Raw genomic sequence first — 20,782 nt, forward strand, 5'->3', positions numbered from 1 at the left:
CAAGCTTCTTGAATCTCTAAGTATCTCATCATTTCGGTATATCCTCCGCTCATCATGGGAGAAGTATCCACCGAAACGTCACCCACTAAACTATTATTCAAGAAATAATAAAGCTTTAACAATGAAAATAAACAACTAAATCTCACCCCGAGATAAAACTCGCCCTGGGATGAAACGAAAAGTGTTTACACGTGTTTTATGGCAGTAGTCTTATGAGCCTGCATATATGTTTCAGCTACCACAGAAAAAGTTGGGCCATACCCTCACTGTCAGTTCGCGTAAAGAAGTAACCGTCAAATAAATACATGTTTTTGTGCACAACATTGACCAAGGACATTAGTTTGTCTATAGGAACACATGTTTTGTTATCATACTCCTCATCATTTAGCAGTAATTCCCTAATATATATTTTTTTTTCTATATCAGTACATTTGTGTGTAGCGAAATAACGTCAAATGATACTATACATTCGTCGTCCTTGATCCGTATGTTTCTAATAAATTTCGACAACTCTTTCGAGTTTTTACAGTAAAGCACTGTTTGTGTAATTGCTAAAAATGGAAGCCATATATTTTGATAAATTATACAAAGGCGATCCTGTACACGAAAAGATTAAGCGTATAGGAATTTCATGCTTATGTATTTAAGAAAAAACATAGAATTGAGACGGTGGAGTGTACGAAGGTCAATTATGAAGAATAATCCTTCTTGTATAAAATGACAGTCATTTGGCCTTTATCCGTGGTCTAGTATAAACTTGTTTATGACAAGATAATATCTGTATTATAATTTTGGCTATTTTTAAAGCTATAACTATAGCCTGCATTAATGTTATACAGTCATAGATAACTTGTTTATAAAAATGCTGCGTTTATATTAGTGCTATGGCAAAAGGCTGTTTTCATGAGAATAATGCCTCATACTATTAATAGCTTATGGAAGTATGCTAGGAAAAACATTTTTCAGGAAAGGAAGTTTTGGAAAATGGTCAGATAAAACAACCACACGTTGTCACGTTACTATGGTCATGAAACATGTAGTACAATGACTTTTTATTTCACCAAAAGCATGAGTTGGCATTTTTTTAAAAAATGGGAGGGGCGAATAGCTACGGAAACGATAGTTGATTAAAATTTTATGATCCCAGAGTTAATTATGTAGACCAGATTACCTGACATGCTCTGCAAAGTTTGCAGAACTACTTCAAAAGGTTTTTTATCGACTTCTTGAGGGCGGTCCGTCATCAGTCAGTAAGTCCGCGATATTTTCCCCGATATTATTCCGTTTTTTTGTATGGAGTTAAATATGGTGCACAGCTTCGTTGCTATTTTAACTATTGTTTTCACGGAGCAAAAACAACGCTACTCTTTGGATTAGGAAGATTATTTTCACTTACTCACACATGTATGCTTGAGATGAAAATCTCCATCAGTCGCTACGTGGGTACGAGCTCTCGACGGTGGTGACTAGTTTGTATTGGCGGAAGTAACACATGTAGACAGGTTAGATTGATATTAATAGACATTCTATTTAAACAAATGAAAAGTGGCCTGGCGATTGCACCGGTGTGTCACCGTACTGGTTGTACTTACAAAACAATCTACAGTTACAACATTACGATATAAAAGTAAGACACAAATACAAAGGATTTATTCTGCCATCTTTTTTTAATCAAAGTAAAAATTAAAAGATATTAAAAAAATAATGCAGAGGAATTTATCTAAAATACATTTGTGGTTTCATTGAATATAAAACAAAGGGATTTAATCAAACGAAACAAGAAGAGGTTGTCAATGTATTGTCAGCACCATTCGACGATGTTTTACAGTATATTGAAACGTAACATATACATATGACTAATATATTGCTGGACTGTTAAACTAAGTTTAGCCAAAACATCCATCAGTCTGTATTCAAATGCCAGTTTTGTTGATAAAATTAACTGTTGCTACATTCTCTGTATTTCTTCCATTGTTGAATGTTTCCGGTCCGTATATTTCACAACTTTGTTGTTCACAGACAGACGTAGATAGATAGATAGATGTGCATATTTTACATGGCTAGCCTCACAAATATCGAGGGATATACCCTGTCTATTATTTCCAGGAGGGGCCATGGCGTAGATGGACAGTCCTAGAGTATTTAATGCTCATTTTGAGCTACGCAGACCCAATTAGAGCCCGCGCTCTACTAGACAACTCCCGGCAACATCCAACGGCACACAGTGTGCCATCTTCCCAATTTCCCTCACATGGCTTGGGTTAACCCGGGGTTATGGTAACATTCACTCGCCCATGTTAAATCGCCGTCAAGAGGAATCGAACCCCGGTCTCCCGCACAGAGTATGAGAGCTATAACCACTAATCTACGGCGCCACGAACTAATCTACGGCGCCACCACTAATCCACGGCGCCACAAACTAATCTACGGCGCCACGTATATTATTGTACAGGGAAAAAAAAATATTATCATTGGTCGTGATGTTTCTAAAGTTCCAAGAACTATAACGAAGGTTATAAAACACTGTTACTACGATAAAATCTTTTGAGTTAGAGATTTTATTTTTTGAAGTTTACTGGTAGGTACACTGTAGCTTGTTTGTTGCTAATTCGGTCTGTCTGTTTGTGCGGGAGCAAAGAGTCATGTTACGGCAACATGAAATGCGATATTTAAAGGACAGACGAACCCGTAGATTTATTCAAGGGCTACCGACTAGTCTTTTAATAATAGCCGTATTTTTCTTTCTCTGAGGGACCGCTAAGTTATAAAGACGTGCTACGGAAACACGAATATCAAATGCGATATATTTCTATCCACTTTGATCCAACGGGTAAATTTAAAGGACGGGCAAAGCCGTGCATTTTACGACAGGCCAACGACAAGTCTCTATAAAAATAGCCGTATTTTGTCTGTCTGTCCGCAAAAAAGTGTCATGCACACAAAATATCGGGTAATTTAAAGAAGGACGATTTTTTGACGGGTCTTAACTAGTCTATATTATAATATTCGTATACGTGTGTCTATCACGCAAAATGTTACCGCCAGTATCGAGACGCACGCATGGACTTTTTCACGGCTCACCGACTAATTCTAAAAATTATTGCCATTTTAGTGTTATAACAAATGCGATATTTTTCATCATTAAGAATTGAAGACATTAAAATCACATCATGTCGCAGACAGATGTGATTTTTTGTTGACATGTACGAGAGCCTTGTTTCAGAAGTTTTGTTTTAATTTTATTCGAAATTATGTTCGAACTGACCATTAAGAAAGTATAAGAGATATTGTATTTACGTCCCTTAGCCTCTTAGCCAATCAGATCGAATGTATGGTGTGACTTATTGTATTTCGCAGAACATGACAAACGGATTGGTTTAGATAATTGACGCACTTTCAAGGTCTTTATTTCACAAGTCAATTTACGTCAAACATAATTAAACGTATCGGTGGCAACCAATTATGATAATCGATACGGGATACACCTTTGCAAAAAGAACAGAAAATGAGAAACAGGGTCAATTAAAACATTCACGCACTAATTAAATAGTGACGAAGGATAAACAACAACAAAAAAACGATCGCATTATACATGCTTCTTTTATAAGCAAGTCCAGATTTTTTAAGAAAACGAAGCAACATTTAAGCGACAGCCAGCCTGAAATTAAGAAAAAAGAGTTTAACAACAACATCTTCAAGTAAGTTTTGTATTATAAAAAAACAATTAAATTATAAAAACAGAAATTTGATTTTGACTGCATCATTAGACAAACACGTGCATGTAAACCCCCCAAGTGTGGGGGGGGGGGGGGACATATGTTGGGAAGGAAAGGGGTTGGCCAAAAATGCCCTATCCTAATAACTTTTGTTGTATTGGATTTTAAGTCGTAAAACTTAGTACGATGAATTATGCCTGTCACGTAACAATTACAAATAAGGAGTGTCAGCAAATTTCTTGCTGAAGTCGGCATTTTATTGAAATTTCGGCTAAGTTTAGCTTTCTAAATGATTTTTGCTTCTGCTTAAATAATTATTAATTAAGAAATTTTTTTTATCATTTTAAATGGCATTTCACCTGTTTTTCCGTAGTTCAAGCATTTTTGCGGCGCCAAAGTAACATAAATAATATTATTTGAAGTCATATTACTATTGAATTTATTGCTTGATTTTTATTTGATAATAGATTTATGTTCGCCTTTGTTTATCTACAGCTCTTAGTTAGTTAAATGTTCAGGTTTTAGAATGCAAACAATAAAACTCTGAAGGTGCCAAAATGGCTAAAACGGAAATATAAAAATTTAAACACCCATATTCAAAATGGGGTGGGAGGGCGAAATACACAAGATCCGTGATGTATTCTAGATATGTAGATATACACAGTTTCAGTACATCATATAATTCATAGTTAAAAACAACAGAACAGTGTCTTTCAAAAAGGGTGTGGCACACCACCTGCTGCGAAATTTTGGAGTTACATTCAAATTTGTATTGTATTATATCTATGAAGGTTTAACATTTTCAAATATTATTATTATTATTTACCCAGAATAGCCTCTTCATTTCCTATTGATACTATCAACGAGGGTCCAGCAAAAAGAGTCCTATTGCATTTAAAGCTCCCATTGGAATTACGAAAGTCGTACAAGCACGGCAATCGCTCAACTAGACAACTGCCTAAGATATCAATCCTATTCTTATGCTGAGCGCTAAGCAGAAAGGATAGATTCACACTTTTAATATTCTCTGGCATGACTCAGGCGGGGTTTGACATTCCGCACTGGAAGAGAACGCTCTACCATAAGGCTACCAGTCTTGTGATAGACTGTAGGGGTAGGCCCTCTTATTGTAAATACAAATATCTCACGTATGCGGTTTACATAAAAGCGGTTACGGATTTTTTTTTAAAATGTTTGATCTGTTTTTTTAAGTGACGTCTATTCACAAATGTAGAACGCTTTTTTTTAATTTTAGTTCTAATTATGAAAAATAACTTTTCATCTATTTTTTTTGATTACCTTAGTTTTAGTATTCTTGCTTAAAACTTTTTCTTTTATTATACGAGACAACCCGGTTCTAAATAAAACAATACATTCCTCATCATTTAGAGAATTACTTGATAAAGGTATAATTAATATACCTCTATGGTTCCTTCCAATTCGTGTAAAGATAATTTCCGTTAATATTTAGCGATAAAGGTGTCTTTATAAGTAGAGTTGGCTAGCTATTTTTTCACGACTTGCACAATTCTAAGTTTTGGCAAATTATCACGTTTGTAAAAACACCGGATACTTTCACCTGTGAAGCGGTAGCATTCTACGCTAAATAGCTTGTAATAGATGGAAATAAATGACGATATCTAATGCGTGGGTAACTAGAGGCCACAACGTGGACAAAAATTGGAACAACATCTAGCCGTTGTAATTTTTATAATTGTGAAAATTGTGAAAATATAATTGTGAAATTTTCTTATAAAATTAAAACTTAAGGTTTTAATTTTATAAGAAAAACACCAATTAAAGTACAATTAAAGGGTAAAATAAATGTCGCCAAATGAACTGTTATCTCATTACTCGCATAACAGAGAATGGAAAGTCTCAAACCCTCATGTAGGTAGTTATACGTTGTCATGCGGTCTTATTTCAATCTTGGAGGAAAGAATACGCAATGGATGACATTACTATCCTTAAATCAACAAGTTAATCACCTTGGAGGCATTATTTATCTGCGATTTAAAACCTCAGTTGGAAACAAAAGACGAATACAAAAGTTTCGAATTTACTTTTTATGTTTCTCGTGAGAATTATTACCTAACATCTTTCTTGTGCATGTTGGTATTAATCCTGATAATTGATGTATTTCGAGATCAAATACTTCTGCTTAACGAGCTAACGTTCTAATGTTGTCGTCCTGAGGAGAAAGAAAGAAGACGTCTATATATTAAGCACATGTGTAATGCAAAAAGACGTCCTTTTTCTTTTTTCTCGGAACGACAAAAGTTCTTAGGACGGTGTTTTTGTCCAATGGGTTTTAGCAAAGGAAATTCCCAGCAAATTCCTGAAAATCTAAGTTAGAAAAGAACGAATTTTAAAAAACTTAGCTATTTTTGTCTAACATCTTATATTTAGTCGCTATAACATGTTGTCCAAACTTCGCATGTTTACACCTGGCTTGCAGCATGTTAAGAAGCTTTCTGGCATCACCAAAAGAGCTCCTTCGTCATTATCAATGGGTGATCTTGCGCCACTGGTGGATTGCAGACAAGGGGAAAAAACTGGAAGTGTTTTTAGCAATCAGGAGATGGAAAACAGACTATACAAACTTCGAGAAGAAATGGTCGCTAGAGATATTGATGTGTGCGTGTTTACTTCACACCATAACATTGCATACTACAGCGAATTTTTATATTGTTACTTTGGTCGCCCTTATGGCTTAGTTGTAACTATGGACAACCAAACAACTATATCAGCAAGTAGGACTGATTCTTTACCTATGTTATTCCTACGTCAGTTCTATCTGTGTCAGACAAAGGTGATCTATAAAACATCCCCGAAAAGTTTTGTTTACATTTTTAATTAGCTAGAAATTGATTAGCCGCAATTTTATGATTTTATGTTAATTTTAATTTACTGTAACAAAGGGAACGTAATGTTTTCCTTACAAATTCATACGAGGGCAAAATCATGGGTAATTAAACTTTGTTATTGCTGTTTCCTATTTAGTTTGAAACCTTTTTTGCAGTTCCGTCTGTATGTCTGTCTGTTTGTGACAAGCAAGGGGTTTATTTTTTGTACAAATTTTCTATAACAGCGTCTATGAAGCATCCTATAAAAACTATAGCCTGTACTTTATAAATTTTTGGTTTTCATTTTTAATTAGCTGGAACAAGGAATGTGATAAAATAAGGCAATTTCATCAGCTAGGAATTCTATTGTATGCCAATTTAATTTTCCTTGGCGGGCTTTAAAACAAAGTTATGTCACGGGCAATTTATTTGCAGCCTTTTTCATGGAATCAACAACAAACCGTTTTATAATAAAAGTATAATAAGCTTCTTCTAGTATATACATTATTAGATTAAGCGGGAAAAAAGTAGACGAGCATAACTGATATTCATTGCAAGGGTGCGCCCTGTACAGCGTATATCTTCCTTGTTTCGTCTTATCACAACTAATAGCGACCTAACGGGAAGAAGACAGCTACTTAGACAAAACCAAAAAAAGGAATGGTGCGAGAACGGCCTGCGTCGTCCTTTCCTTACGCAAAGAAAACATGAACAACCTTTCTTTGCATAACACTTTTTCTAAGTAACTAAAAAAATATCTACTTTTTTTGTCTGTTTTCTATCATTACCTCTAGAAATTGACTATGGACAACCTTGGAGAAAAACATACGGTGACAATATTACGTACACCGATTGGCAACAAGACAATTACTTCAAAGCTGTTCAGCAATTGGTTGGTGATAATAAAAGAATTGGGCTCGAATTCGATCATGTTCATGTCCATAGAATGGAAACATTCCAATCAGCATTGCCCCGTGCCACGTTCGTTGATGTTGGCATTCCAACGATGAAGTTGCGGTTTATCAAATCCGATGAAGAAATCGCTCTCATTAAAAATGGTAAATACTTTATAAGAGGAAAAATAATCTGGTGTAAGCTTGACTATGCGACATTTATTTTTACGATTGCGGTTTATTGTCGGTTGTGAAATCTAATTCATTGTGACATATATTGGTGTCACCAGCAGAAATTGTTAAACTCCATTAAGAAACCAGTTCAGCAAGTTGTGTATTAGCTGTCAATGCAAATGATCTGTATAGCTATTCCTATTCCACACTTGCAATATGGGCAGGTGTTAAAAGGACTAATTAAGAAAACATTTAAAAGCATCCATTATTGTTTCTATTAGGAGCTCGCATTGCAGACATAGGTGGAGAAATAGCAAAAGAAGCTATATGTGAAAATGTCCCGGAGTACGAAGTAGCACTGGCTTCTACACGTGCAATGGTACGAGAAATTGCGTTAACATATCCACAAACAGATATAATGGATAGTAAGTTATGTTAAACTTTTAGTTGTCTAAAACTTCATAGGAAGTTCCCTAAAGGTTGTTTAGCAGAAAGTCAAACAATTACTAAAACTGTAAAAAATATTACCGGTGTTCACCCACTACAAGAAAATAATGTCAATTTTTTAACTTTGTATATATATATAAAAAGAAGTTACTACTTAATGACGTTGTTTAGGGTACATTTATCCAAGAAGGTGTCCAAGGACTTATAGTAAAGAATAAAACCTCTGTTAAATCCTTTAAGTTTTAGAAGTAATTATTTGCGCTTAAGACCAAAAACGCAATAATGCTATCTTTTACAAAACTCTTTTTTCTATGTAATTTGTGAAATCCTAATTTTTACCTACTCCAGCATGGACATGGTTGCAATCTGGTATAAATACCGACGGTGCTCATAATCCGGTCACGACACGCAGAATACAGAAAGGAGATATAATCAGTTTAAACTGCTTTCCTATAATCGCAGGGTATGTACGTTTCATTTCTCAGCTGAAAGGTGATAGTTCTGTTAAAAAATGCGAATCAAGTTTACCTAAAACGTTTGTGATCTTTTGAAACACCGACCAAAAACACAATTTCTTTTCCAGATACTATACAGCACTAGAAAGAACAATGTTTCTGGACCATGCCACAGAGAAGCAGCTGGAATTATGGGAGATCAATTGCAAAGTCCATCGACGTGGATGTGAAATCATAAAACCTGGCGTGAAGTGTAAAGACATAGCTAATGAATTAAACGAAATTTTCAAAGAATACGGTTTGCTTAAGCATCGTACCTTTGGATACGGTCATTCATTTGGTATGTTGTCTCATTATTACGGTAGAGAAGCTGGGTTGGAACTAAGAGAGGACATCGACACTGTCATTCAACCAAATATGGTTTTATCCATGGAGCCGATGATTACTATACCCGAAGGAGAGCCAGGTGCAGGTGGTTATAGAGAACACGATATTTTAGTAGTGGGGAAAGACGGAGCAGAAAACATCACAAAATTTCCCTTCGGTCCTGAACATAACATAATTAGGAATTAAATTCAGTAGACCTCGGAACACGATATAAAAATGCACGCGCTTATGGTGCCTTTTTCTCGTAATTATGTTATTGTTAATTTTTTTAGCCACATTTATCTTTTATATTTATAAAAATTGGTTAAAATATATAGCTTCAAAGATTTCCATCTGATTAGTCTTTTAAATATGTTGCAAGGTTACACAAAATGAACTACTTTATAGCAACTACTGCTGGCGTATTTATATAAGAAAAAATTGTAAGTTAATTCTCCTTTAAAGGGTCTAGGGAACGGCTGTTCGTTTTCGACTTTAGTGACTTACACGAAGGTCGAACTCATGGTGGTGCTGAAGTTCATTATTACTGCCCCCCCCTTCAATAACTTTTCATAGGGTTGTTCATAGTGAATCAAACTAAATAAAAGGAACAAAATAGCGGCAATAATTTTTTGCTTGCGTCAGCACATTTTCTGTAAAGCTGAATAAAAGTTATTTAACATATTTTACGGTTTTCACGTGGATCGCATAAAAAATTGCCAAAAATTGCCAAAAATTGCCCGAAAATCCGACTTTTTCCGATTTTCGGGTAAAATCCGACAAAATCTGGAAATCGGATAAATCACGTGTCCAAATTATGCAAAATGATTCTTCTGTATATAAAAAAGTTGTGTAACAAGGTTCAAGTTCTAAGGATAATCCTAACAGGAGTTATTAAATTTTTCCAATTATAGGTATTTCTTAGAGTTTTTAGGGGTAGTTTCGAGTAATGGCCAATATCAAAGTCTCTGAAAAGTTTGGGACCGAAAAATGTGGCATGCAGGTGTCTAATAAATAAACATTGAAACCCAGTAAGTATCATAGCCATGTAACATAGCAATAAGGAGTTTTAAAAAAAAAAAACGTCAGGGGGGGGGGGAGCGGAATCCCCCCAGACCGAATAGAGTTAAATACCTAAAAAAAGATTTTAAATTTTTGTTTGATAGACTTGTGTTAGGAGTTTAATTTAGAAAAATTAATTTACAGATATTTTTAAAGACGTATCATCTACATCTTCGTTAACAATTCTAAACTAAGATGCCGTATATACAACTGAACTTTTACCACGTCAATTCTAACTTTTCCTAAAATTGAATCCTCAATCAATTTATCTGGTAAAGTAACTCTCCCAACTATTTCAAATGCCAACTCCACCAATAATATTATAATGAAAAAAATTCTACTAGGAAATAATTCGAATGATAACAATCCACAAAAAAATCGCCCGCTTGTATCATTTACAACAACTTTTGCTCTGCTGTTCTAACCTGTCGTTGTGAAAAAACAGTGGAACAAAGATTTTTTAAATTCTCGCGTCTAATGCTGTCTATTTTATTCCTGTCATTTTATTAAAATTAATAAGGAAACGCTTTCTTTAATTCACATAAAAATCTTTTAAATAATTGGCCAGCAAATGTGCAGGAAAGTTTAGTAGATCACAGTAGCCATTTCTTAAATTATTTCTGAGAGGAGCACCCAGTAGTTTAACACTTTAAAACTACTGCATGTTTTTTTTTTCACATGGAAAGAACGACATACCATTTCTTATTCGTAGAGGAAAGTCACTTGGAATTAATTTAAAATTTCCCGCTTAGTAGTGCCAAGTGCCACAAATTCGTTACAAAACCATAACGGTTTTATTTCTTGCCGAATTGTCTTTGGTCATAATTTTAATACACCCACCAGATAGAACCGACGACGTTAAGTAAAAATAAGGAACTTTAACACATTGTGCAGTGCTCGAAAAAAAGAGATGCAATTAACTACAACGAAAAAAGTTAAAGATAGCGATTTCAGTTGCTTACACATCAAAAAGTCTAATATTCTTATTTCAAGCAAGAAATTCTAGTTTTATGCAAAGTATTACTGAAATTAAGTAGCCATTGTCTTGTCCATATAGCAAGTCAATTTTCTTATCAAGAATTGTTACGAAAAGATCATGAGTAGGAACGAGTTTTGGATACAATAAGTACTTGTTTTCTTAGATAAAATCTTTAGAAAAATAAATGCGAGTTTTTTTTTCAACCTAGACAGTTCCTTTCATAACTAAAAAGTTGACACAAGAAAAAAAATACTAAAAATTCAATTGAAATATATTGTATTCAAAAGAATACAACTTGAATTCTTAAAATTCTTCAAAAGAACTGGTGACACTGACAAAACCTCTGATACTCTACTTGGTAGCTAGCTTTTGACCAACCAATATTTTTGTATAATTTACATACATTCTAACCTGTTACTACGGTAGTCGTTTCATTTAAATAACTTTGCCTTTTACATCAAGTTGTTGAAAAATATGATAACAGCTCTGAACAGTATATCCGAAGTTAGACCATAATTAAAAATAGTGTTATTTAAAAAAGTGAAACTTTTTCTGTTTTTACTTTCCTAACAATCTAAATACGGTTTTCGGAGACCACTGGCGGCTCGTAGCCTTAAATAATGTGATAAATAGATACTTTAAGATATATTATACATTTAGTAATGTTGATAAGAAACAGGAGAGAAAAAAATAAACTCTACTAGGTGCTACTGGGTGCGAAACTGCTGCCTCGTAGCCAGCCTCTCTCCATACTTTCTCCCAAGAACAAGCCAGAAGAGAATTTGGAAATCTTTGCGGAAATTTTTGTTCAGCCGACCGTAAATCCATGGATTGACGATACAATTTGCGTATTTTGTAATGTTCGTGATACTGATCAGTATTGGCGAAAAACGATACTTATTAAAATCCCTTATCAACCATATCACGTGAATTGGAAATGCTGAGATGATAAACACTACCACCACAGCTGTAAACATTTTTAATAAGTCTCGACTTTGTCTCAAACGCTGTCGAAATAGCGCTATATTTCTTTCTGGTAAGCAGAATTGTCCAGCTTTTGATCCATTTCTTCCTACCGTTTCTTGTGCACTGAAAATCGCTTTTGAAGCGTTGATTTTCTTCCACGCTTGAAAGTAACAAACGGTCATTATTAAGACAGGTGATAGGTACTGCATTAAAAACAGAAGGACGGTGTAGGTATGCCGATAGGTTATATCCCATGTTTCATAGCAAAGCTTAGATTCGACATCGTATGATGTATGCAAAGAAGGAGACGCAAAGATAATTGCAGATCCATGAATGAAAATCCACATGACATACTCTTTCTTCTTATTCATGTTTGCTTCAAATGGATTTAGCACAGCATGCCTTCTTTCAAACGCGATTGCCACCAAGGTAAATATTGCTGCAGTGTAACTATATGTTGCTATGGTCGGAAATGCCTTGCAACCGAACAAACCAAACGGGAAAAGCCCATTTATATAAAGGTATAAATCCACAGGCAACCAGATAATGACAAGAAGGAGATTGCAAACCGTCATGCTTAAAATTAACTTGTCTACAAGTAGACGAACACTTCTTATCTTGATCAATACAGCAAGCAAAAAAATGTTACCAAATACACTTGTAATTAGTACAAATGATAAGGAAACCTTTTCAAATGTGAAAGATTCTTCTGTATCGTAATTTAACGAAGTAGTGTTTCCAGTTGTCTGATTTAGTCTAGCAATTTGACCATATTTTTCTTCATTCTCCGTTAAAGGAAGAAGCGTCATTGTTTCGTTGCAATCCATCTCTGTTCCTCTTAGCAGGAACACGCTATTGAGATTTATTTTATTTTCAGAGTTATTGTAGTTGAATTTCTTCTTGTGTTTTTTCCAGAATTTTCAATTAAATACAAACATTCAAAATTGTTCTTTCATCTGTGTTGATAGAATCTATTACAAAAACATTTTTCATCCTTTTGTTCGGTTTAATCACGAAAGATAAGTATGTCTAAATCATTAGAAGTATTATAAAAGAAAGCATTAAAAACCTTTTTTTATTTGCTTATTTAACTAAACTTTCTTGTATGAACCTGAATGTTCTATTAATTGCCTTTTTGCAAGTCACGCTTAGATTCTATTAAACTAGCTTTCTGACCCACACAACGCCAGGTTACTCGTGATTACAGAGTTGCATAGGGAACGGTTTATAAAGAAGGTGTAGTTGCCTAATATTTTGAAATCCATTGTTGAAGAGGGTTCATATATTAAAGAGGGTGAATTTTTTAACTAAAAATCTGTAATAGGGGCTCAACGATGGCGTTATCAAAACGTTTTTGGAGCAACGCCTATGATTTTAAGTTATCTCTTGTTTATATACATGCTTCCTTGTAGCGATGTTAAAATGGTGGTACAATTTCCCAAAATAGGAGTTTCCATCGCCATAAGGTCACCAATTAAGTACTCGTAAATTCATTGGAGCCGTTAGTACTGATATACTTACAATGTACAACTGTTTAACAATCATTTTAAAAAAGCACTTTCCCTTAACATTGTTTTAAACAGCCATGCAAAATATATTTTACGGTTACCCTGTCATAGCCAAAACGGTCACCCTATTTTTTCTTACATTTCGAAATAAATTCCAAAATTGAAAAGTCGGAAACTTCGGTTTCAATAAAAACACAGGCTTTTCTTCCTGTCTTAACGAAGGGTAGCTAAAACAGTCCCTTTTCATTTTTAAGTTAGCGAAATATGATGTCGTGGAAGTTCTAAAATTGTATTGTAAACTTTGAATTAACGTTGCCATCACAGCATATTTGTTTTTGTAAAATGAGCTGAAAAGTTAATTGCAAGCAATATTTAACCCGAGGCGTGCGCAAATACCTGTCACTGTATAGATAATTGATAGACTTTACACTAGTTTTACTGTGAAAAGGTGCAGCTACCTAGGTGCCTTTACCTTATGAATGATCGAACCATCTGAAAGTTTATTGTATTCAACTGCAGCTACTCTCACTTTTTAGACTGGCAGACAAAAAAACCAATCAGGTTGATGAATCTTATATATTAATTCCCTTGCGTGAGTAAAACTGTGAGTCCACGACACGGAAATCACGGGTCACTTTCTTATGACGTGGCCGTACGCTAAAATTTTCCTTAAAAATAAGTAAGTCATCAAATAGGAAAACAGGGGGTCCATTTGTCATTTATTTTTGGCCGTTACGGTTAAAATAATTTAATTTTACCCCCGGTTTACCATATGTGCAGTATCTCATGGAAACAAGTTGTTTATCAACTGACAAAAGAAAACCGAAGTGAAAAAAGTTGTCTGTTTTTCAAGTTAATACTGAAAAAGTTATTTCCAACAAAGTTTACTTATATCATGAGGTTAGATTAAAGCTTATATGTTTTTTTATATTTTCCATTTTTGTGTTCTGGAACCGAGGTTGTATCGCATTCGAATATGACTGTATTTCGAATCTAAAATGTAAAAAACAAACTGTTGTTGTCAGAAATATTTTTTAAAACGAAGAAAAACGTATGATGATATAAAATAACAAAAAGAATTGATTGGAAATGCATCAGACAATTGTAGCTATACATTTTCAATTCGTTCTCTTTGGGATGAAGCTAAATTTAGTTATCAAAGTAAAAAACCGATTGGACTACTGAGAAAGCGAAAAAAAGCAGGTGTGTTCCCTAAATTATTTGATAGAGAATTGAATTTGGGTGCATAACGATTTTTTAACCGTTTCTTCCAGAGCTAAGCTTTTCCTTGAATATTAAATTTGTTGTTGTGTCTTGAGCAGGAAAATATTTTCTTTAAGCATTTATTTCGTAAGAATATACTCTGAAAAATGGATCAGAATTTAGAATGTCCTAAGAATATGCCTGAGCTTGATAGTTTACATGTAGTAGAATTGCCATTAGCTAGCTATAGTAACTTATAGCATGCTTTATTTTATAAAGGCATTATATATTTTCAGGCCATGGTTATGTTGAGAACATATTGAGAATAATGAGGATAGCAGTTGTCAAAAAAGTTAAGAACATAGAGGCTGAAACTAAAACACACTATTCTTATAAAAACATAAACTGTAAAAAGTAATTTTTCCGTTGTTACTGTTTTTAACACTACAGACTGTGTGATTCAGTGTTGATGTCGTTATAATAAACCTAAACCTAAAACCTAAACTTAAATCAATGTTTACATCTGTTACGTTACAATCGTTTGAAATACATTCGATTCTTAAATTCGAAAACGCTGCATTGTTATCTTCCTTGATTTTATGCGTGATTTTCTAGATTATAAGTTTGGGTCTGGTAAAGCAAGATGTTCTTTTAATATTTTGGATTGAAATATTTCTGTAGATATACAATATACCAAATGATTCAGGTATTTTATTTCTCTTTTTCATGTGTTTTCAACTAATAATTTCTTATATTTTGAGTATAACTTTGGAAGGTTTGTCGTATGCAACAGACTGAATAGCTGATTTCGACTTAACAAAAATTGGTGGATTTTTTTTTAATGCTTGGTATCCTTTTTTTTCCTGGTGCACTTCTGGAATGGCAAAGCAAGTATATAGTTTTAGCGTATTCCGCTTTTTACGTAACGGTTGTTATACGCCTATGATATTTTTGGACATTTTCCATTTTTATTTCATAAGTTTTTTCATTATTTTTTGTTGTTGCACACTTATATTTTTAAATTTTTGGTTTCAGCGTTTAAAGATTGTGAGCAACCTCGATCCCAGGGCTTTTTTTCTTGATGCCATACCGTGATAAAAGAGACAAAGAGCCCGGGGTCGAGGTTGAAATGTTAGTTTTGAAAATTCAAATTACTATGTTGTACGTTTTTGTATGGTATCCCGGTTACATCGGTTTAATGGGAGATTCAGTGGTTTCTTCGACGGGAATTCGGCTAGTATAACACATTAAAAACAAAAATGTTGAATAAAATAGCTAAAAAACAGCTTAAATACTGCTAGCTTCTTATTGTAGTAAATACATATATTTTCGATAACACACCACGCAAGGGGCCTGTAGTCCAGGTTTCTTAATTATTTCACGATGTTTGTACCAAAAAGTTGTGTCTTCTCAATAATGGCAATTTTGTTTGTTAAATCTTAAATATTGGACGTGCATTTTTAATCTTTTTTTAGAAAATATATATCAATAAAAAATAGCAATTAACGGTCTTTTCGAGCTATTTCAACATCATAATGGTGGGCAGGTGGCAAAAGAAGATTTGCAAAGCAATATGGTGGTCATGAATTTTATGTTGTAGGGAAGGAAGGTCATAAATCACGTCGAATAACCATGCACTTTATTTTATGGCAAATTGTCATTCTCACCAGAACTAAATGAAATGAATTGCATATACTCACCAGAACTAAATGAAATGAATTGCATATATCAATTAAGAAATAATGCAGTAAATTGTACGTCCATCGGTTTGTTAGCCACAAATAGTAGCTGCATGGAGTACAGAATTTCCTAAAAAGGGGGTCTATAGTGCTGCGTTAGTTAAGTATTAACCCCCTGATTTAATAAAAAATGAAAATTCGTAGTTTGCTAGCTAGCAAACCGCATAATTTCTGGATAGTGTTGTGATTACAAACCTATTTACTCTCAGATATTGGATATGTAGATTTTTAGCTGTAATGATAACATCTTTATCAATGACAGCATGTTACGTCATGTATGCCCAGCTTGACAGCCTGTATTTGTATTTCAATCAAACACTCTTTGTAAAACCACAAATAATGGGAGTACCTTAAAACTGAAATTGTCGTACACATGGTTGCAAGATAGCAAATACTAATAAAAAAAAGTTCTATATGATTCAAGGAATCTTATTTTGTCGAAGGAGAGAACACAACACACTTTGTTGTAAAGTAAAAAGTAATTATAAGGACAAATAAATAAAAACACAATACCTACGAAATGGAAAATTCTTCTTTATTTCTAAATGATATTTGCTAGTGCAGTATACTCTCAGTATAACAAACTGTGAAGGGAACCAAAGAAAAGTTCGTTATATCGAGAGTTCTTTATATCGAAAAATAAAAAATATTGGAATTCTGCCTTAATTAATTGAAATGTTGTATTTTTTAACCTTCAAAAATTTATAGCCTTGAGTGCAACACATTGCCTAATTTGCTCTAGTAGAACCCTCATCGAATAGCTACTAGCTACTATCTAAAATTGAAACAAATTCGAATCAAAGCAGCATTTTTGATTTTTTTTGTTTACAGCACACAATATGTAACGTCTCCATACACCTAGCAAAACATCTTTTAGAGATCAGTGGTTCTACACTTGTTTCATTGCGTATGCATTTCCTATAAGAAAATATGGCTGATAAAAATGTTAGATGATATCTGAAAGATCAAAATTTAGTTTGCAAAGTTCTACCCCAAGTTCCACTAATTTTTCTATGATTCGAACTTTTGATTTGGACGACATTCCGTTGTTTTGTTTGTGTAACATAATATTGATGCCGATGATGCATAAAACTTGTTGCCGAGTTTCTGTTACATTTAGTGCCTTGAGTTGTTATGTCGGGAGTTTTTAAGTTCGGGGACGAAAAATTACTATATCGTGGGTTCGTTATATAAAAAAGATTTATAAGAGTTTCTTAAGGCTAAATTCAAAAAAAAAGACTTTGGTTCGTTATATCGGGATGTTTACTGTAGATATGTATCATCAGGCGATTTTAACTCTTTTACGACTAGGAGGTCGCATTTTGGGCGGTCAAATTAAGGTCTGTCGGGGTCTACTGTTGTTTTTTAGCAGCCGTAACTTTGGACGATCTTATCTAAACGCTACGACCTGCAGGCGAAAAAGGTAGATTTGTAAGGAGCTTTTGATTGTAACAAAACTTGATCTCTTCTCCACTTTTCAGGCTTGTTTCCGTGTTGCAAAGTAAAAAAAACTTTACGAAGTCGGTAAAAAGTAAAACATTTCATTTCGCGTGGCGGAATCAAATATTTCGCTACAAATAGGTTTACTCAGTTTAATTTCGACAGAGGTTTGTTAACTTTGAGGACAACTACGTTAGGCGCAGAAAATAAATATACACTTAAGTTTGAAATGATTTATTTCTTTTTCTTAAGATAATTTCAGGGTTGCAGCTATAAAAAAACAAATGATAGTATGAAAAACACTCATACACAAGAATAAGAAGTGTATATTTCAATCTAATATATTTTTGCATACTTTTGAACAACTCTCTGCAAACAGCATTTGAAGAACGCTTGTTAAAGAATTCAGCTGAAAATCCTACAAGAAACTAGAACTTTTTTTTTACAAAATTAATATAAGCGCGATCACACCCATTTGGTTTTGGCAAAAGATCAGCCATCTTAAAATTTATAATGATGACCTTAAATGCGACACTTTTCTTTCTTGTTGCCATCGACGTCCACCTTGTCATGTTATGTGGCAAACCTAAATAGTTCACATTACCCTACAAAAATATCTTTAACCCAAGACCACCTAAAACGTCCTAAGATAGAAACCAGGCTTTCTAGACATTTGCTATCCATTAAGGCAGTACAACTCCATTGGGGAATGTCGAATGGTAAAATGCTATGTTTTTAAAAAAGTTAAGCAGAATAAAAAAATATGAGTGATACAATTGGAGGCATAAAAAACAAGTATTTTTCATTCGATGTATTTATTTGGAACATTGCAGGTATGAGATTTGACTTTTTTTGTTGTTTCGGGAACACACGAGCAGACATATATTTACACCACCAGATTTTTTTTGCATCGTCGTGGGTCTTCTCAATTATTTCTGATGTAAAGCACTCTACGTATAAAATAATTAGAAGAGAAACCCTGAAGACGAAGTTGTTGTTTTTTAATTTAATTGTGTCCTGCTTTGCTTTCAATATTTGTGCAATGATAATAAGTTAACAGACTTTTTTCTTTAATCTCTAAACCCCTAAACCTAATCGGACCAATTAGGTTCTAGAGATTATAGACGTTTTTTTTTAATAAATCTTTTTTGCTAAGCAGCGGTTACGATATTTACTGTGTTTTCATATTTATCTACTGACACTAATGTATGACAAATACTTAGGTCCCATACCTCTTCGAGGTTTGGGAAATGGCTATAACTTGAAACTACCCCTAAAATGTCGATGAAATCCTTATAATCGCAAAAATATAGAAACTCTCGTTAGCATTATCCTTAGGACTTGACACTTACAAGAAAACTTTATTTCGCCAAGGAAATTTTTTTGAGAATATTTGTCACGTGATCTGATTACCCGATTTTTCTGGAAAATCGGAAAAAACTTCTTTTCGGAAAAATTTTAACCTTTATTTATGCGAACCATGTAAAAACCGAAAAACATGTTTAATAACTTTTATTTGGCTGTCAGAAGTATGTAAAAATTCGATTTAGAACGTAAGTAGTGGTATGTTTGACAAATTTCAAGCTTCAAGATGACTTGATAAAAAAGTGCTGCCATAAGCAAATATTTATTACTTTCATTTTGATTTATGAGGTCCTATAAGTGTGCCGAATTTAATACTATTTAGACAAGCCTGTCAAATAATTTGGAGGGACGGATGGTCCTGATATACTCGAAATACCTTGGACCGAATAAGGGGAAATATAGTTGTAATTGTAATTTCAGAATTTCCGCTTTTTTTAACAATTTTTAATTTTGTTAATTCTTTATTCAATTCTCATATTTTTTTTTAGATGTCGGTAAAACGTTGCTTGTTGAGCCAAACGAACCAAGCGAAATATTACATACGACAATGTTATTATGTGCATATTTCACTGACAAGCAAGTTCTTAATTAGCTTCTATTCAACAAAGTCAAGATCCTAACTTTTTTTTAATTCTGCTTACAGCTACCACACCGTCACAAAGTTTTTGCTTTCATTCCAACGTTTGATCAACTTGAGAACTTTTACTTCATAGGTATATGATTATAGGTATATGATTATAGGTATATGAGTACTTATAGAACGCGTAAATTTGCATAGCGACAAAGGATGGCGTAATCAATACAAGAAACATCAAGACAATGTTGTTGCTGTCCACGACGGATGTCGTAATAGCGATTAAGAATGGCGTAGGTAACACAAGAAACATCAACACAAGGTTTTTGGTGTCCACGACGGCAGCCTAAATAGCGAATAGGGATGGCGCAGTTAACGCAAGAAATATTAAGACAATGTTATTGGTGTCCACGACGGCAGCCTAAGTAGCGATTAAGGATGGCGTAGCAACACAAGAAACATCGAGACAAATGTTATTGGTGTCCACGACGGCTGCCTAAATAGCGATTAAGGATGGCGTAGTTAATGCAAGAAATATCAAGACAATGTTGTTGCTGTCCACGACAATTGTCTCAATAGCGATCAGGGATGGCCTAGTTACCTCAAGAAACATCAAGACAATGTTATTGGTGTCCACGACGGCAGCCTAAATAGCGACAAAGAATGGCGTAATCAATACAAGAAACATCAAGACAATGTTGTTGCTGTCCACGACAGATGTCGTAATAGCGATTAAGAATGGCGTAGGTAACACAAGAAACATCAAGACAAGGTTTTTGGTGTCCACGACGGCAGCCTAAATAGCGATTAGGGATGGCGCAGTTAACGCAAGAAATATTAAGACAATGTTATTGGTGTCCACAACGGCAGCCTAAGTAGCGATTAAGGATGGTGTAGCAACACAAGAAACATCGAGACAAATGTTATTGGTGTCCACGACGGCTGCCTATTCATCAGCTGTTTCTGCTGTGAGTTTGATTTGTAATTTTGTATTTTTACCGAGTTTTTTCTTTCCGTGTGACACAACAAATCATCTAATATTTGAGTGC

General features: G+C 34.1%; 2 protein-coding genes across 3 annotated transcripts; one reads left to right on the forward strand and one right to left on the reverse strand.

Annotated features, from left to right (window-relative positions):
- Positions 1 to 2,468: 2,468 nt before the first annotated feature.
- Positions 2,469 to 9,250, forward strand: LOC130629119 (creatinase-like). 2 transcript variants are annotated; one of them, XM_057442225.1, is made up of 6 exons: positions 2,469 to 2,578; positions 6,126 to 6,469; positions 7,357 to 7,620; positions 7,911 to 8,054; positions 8,425 to 8,539; positions 8,660 to 9,250. In XM_057442225.1, the coding sequence occupies exons 2-6, from the start codon at positions 6,136 to 6,138 to the stop codon at positions 9,102 to 9,104; spliced, it is 1,302 nt and encodes a 433-aa protein (XP_057298208.1). In that variant the 5' UTR covers positions 2,469 to 2,578; positions 6,126 to 6,135; the 3' UTR covers positions 9,105 to 9,250. The 2 variants fall into 2 exon arrangements, with proteins under 2 accessions (XP_057298208.1, XP_057298207.1); XM_057442224.1 differs by lacking the exon at positions 2,469 to 2,578 and adding an exon at positions 3,539 to 3,698.
- Positions 9,251 to 11,229: 1,979 nt separating this feature from the next.
- Positions 11,230 to 12,774, reverse strand: LOC130629120 (neuropeptide FF receptor 2-like). The gene has a single exon (XM_057442226.1). It carries the CDS (start codon positions 12,729 to 12,731, stop codon positions 11,646 to 11,648), a length of 1,086 nt encoding a protein of 361 aa, XP_057298209.1. The 5' UTR covers positions 12,732 to 12,774; the 3' UTR covers positions 11,230 to 11,645.
- Between the last annotated feature and the right edge of the window lie 8,008 nt (positions 12,775 to 20,782).

Source organism: Hydractinia symbiolongicarpus, chromosome 15 (genome assembly GCF_029227915.1).
Source record: "Hydractinia symbiolongicarpus strain clone_291-10 chromosome 15, HSymV2.1, whole genome shotgun sequence".
NCBI classification, from domain to species: domain Eukaryota; kingdom Metazoa; phylum Cnidaria; class Hydrozoa; order Anthoathecata; family Hydractiniidae; genus Hydractinia; species Hydractinia symbiolongicarpus.

What these genes read in the sequence shown, in the direction of transcription:
- LOC130629119 (XM_057442225.1), top strand. Translation starts at nt 6,136, where the DNA reads ATGTTGTCCAAACTTCGCATGTTTACACCTGGCTTGCAGCATGTTAAG. An exon ending in CCAAACAACTATATCAGCAA is followed by an intron (nt 6,470 to 7,356) that starts GTAGGACTGATT and finishes CATTACCTCTAG; the next exon opens with AAATTGACTATGGACAACCT. An exon ending in AATCGCTCTCATTAAAAATG is followed by an intron (nt 7,621 to 7,910) that starts GTAAATACTTTA and finishes TGTTTCTATTAG; the next exon opens with GAGCTCGCATTGCAGACATA.
- LOC130629120 (XM_057442226.1), bottom strand. Translation starts at nt 12,731, where the DNA reads ATGGATTGCAACGAAACAATGACGCTTCTTCCTTTAACGGAGAATGAA.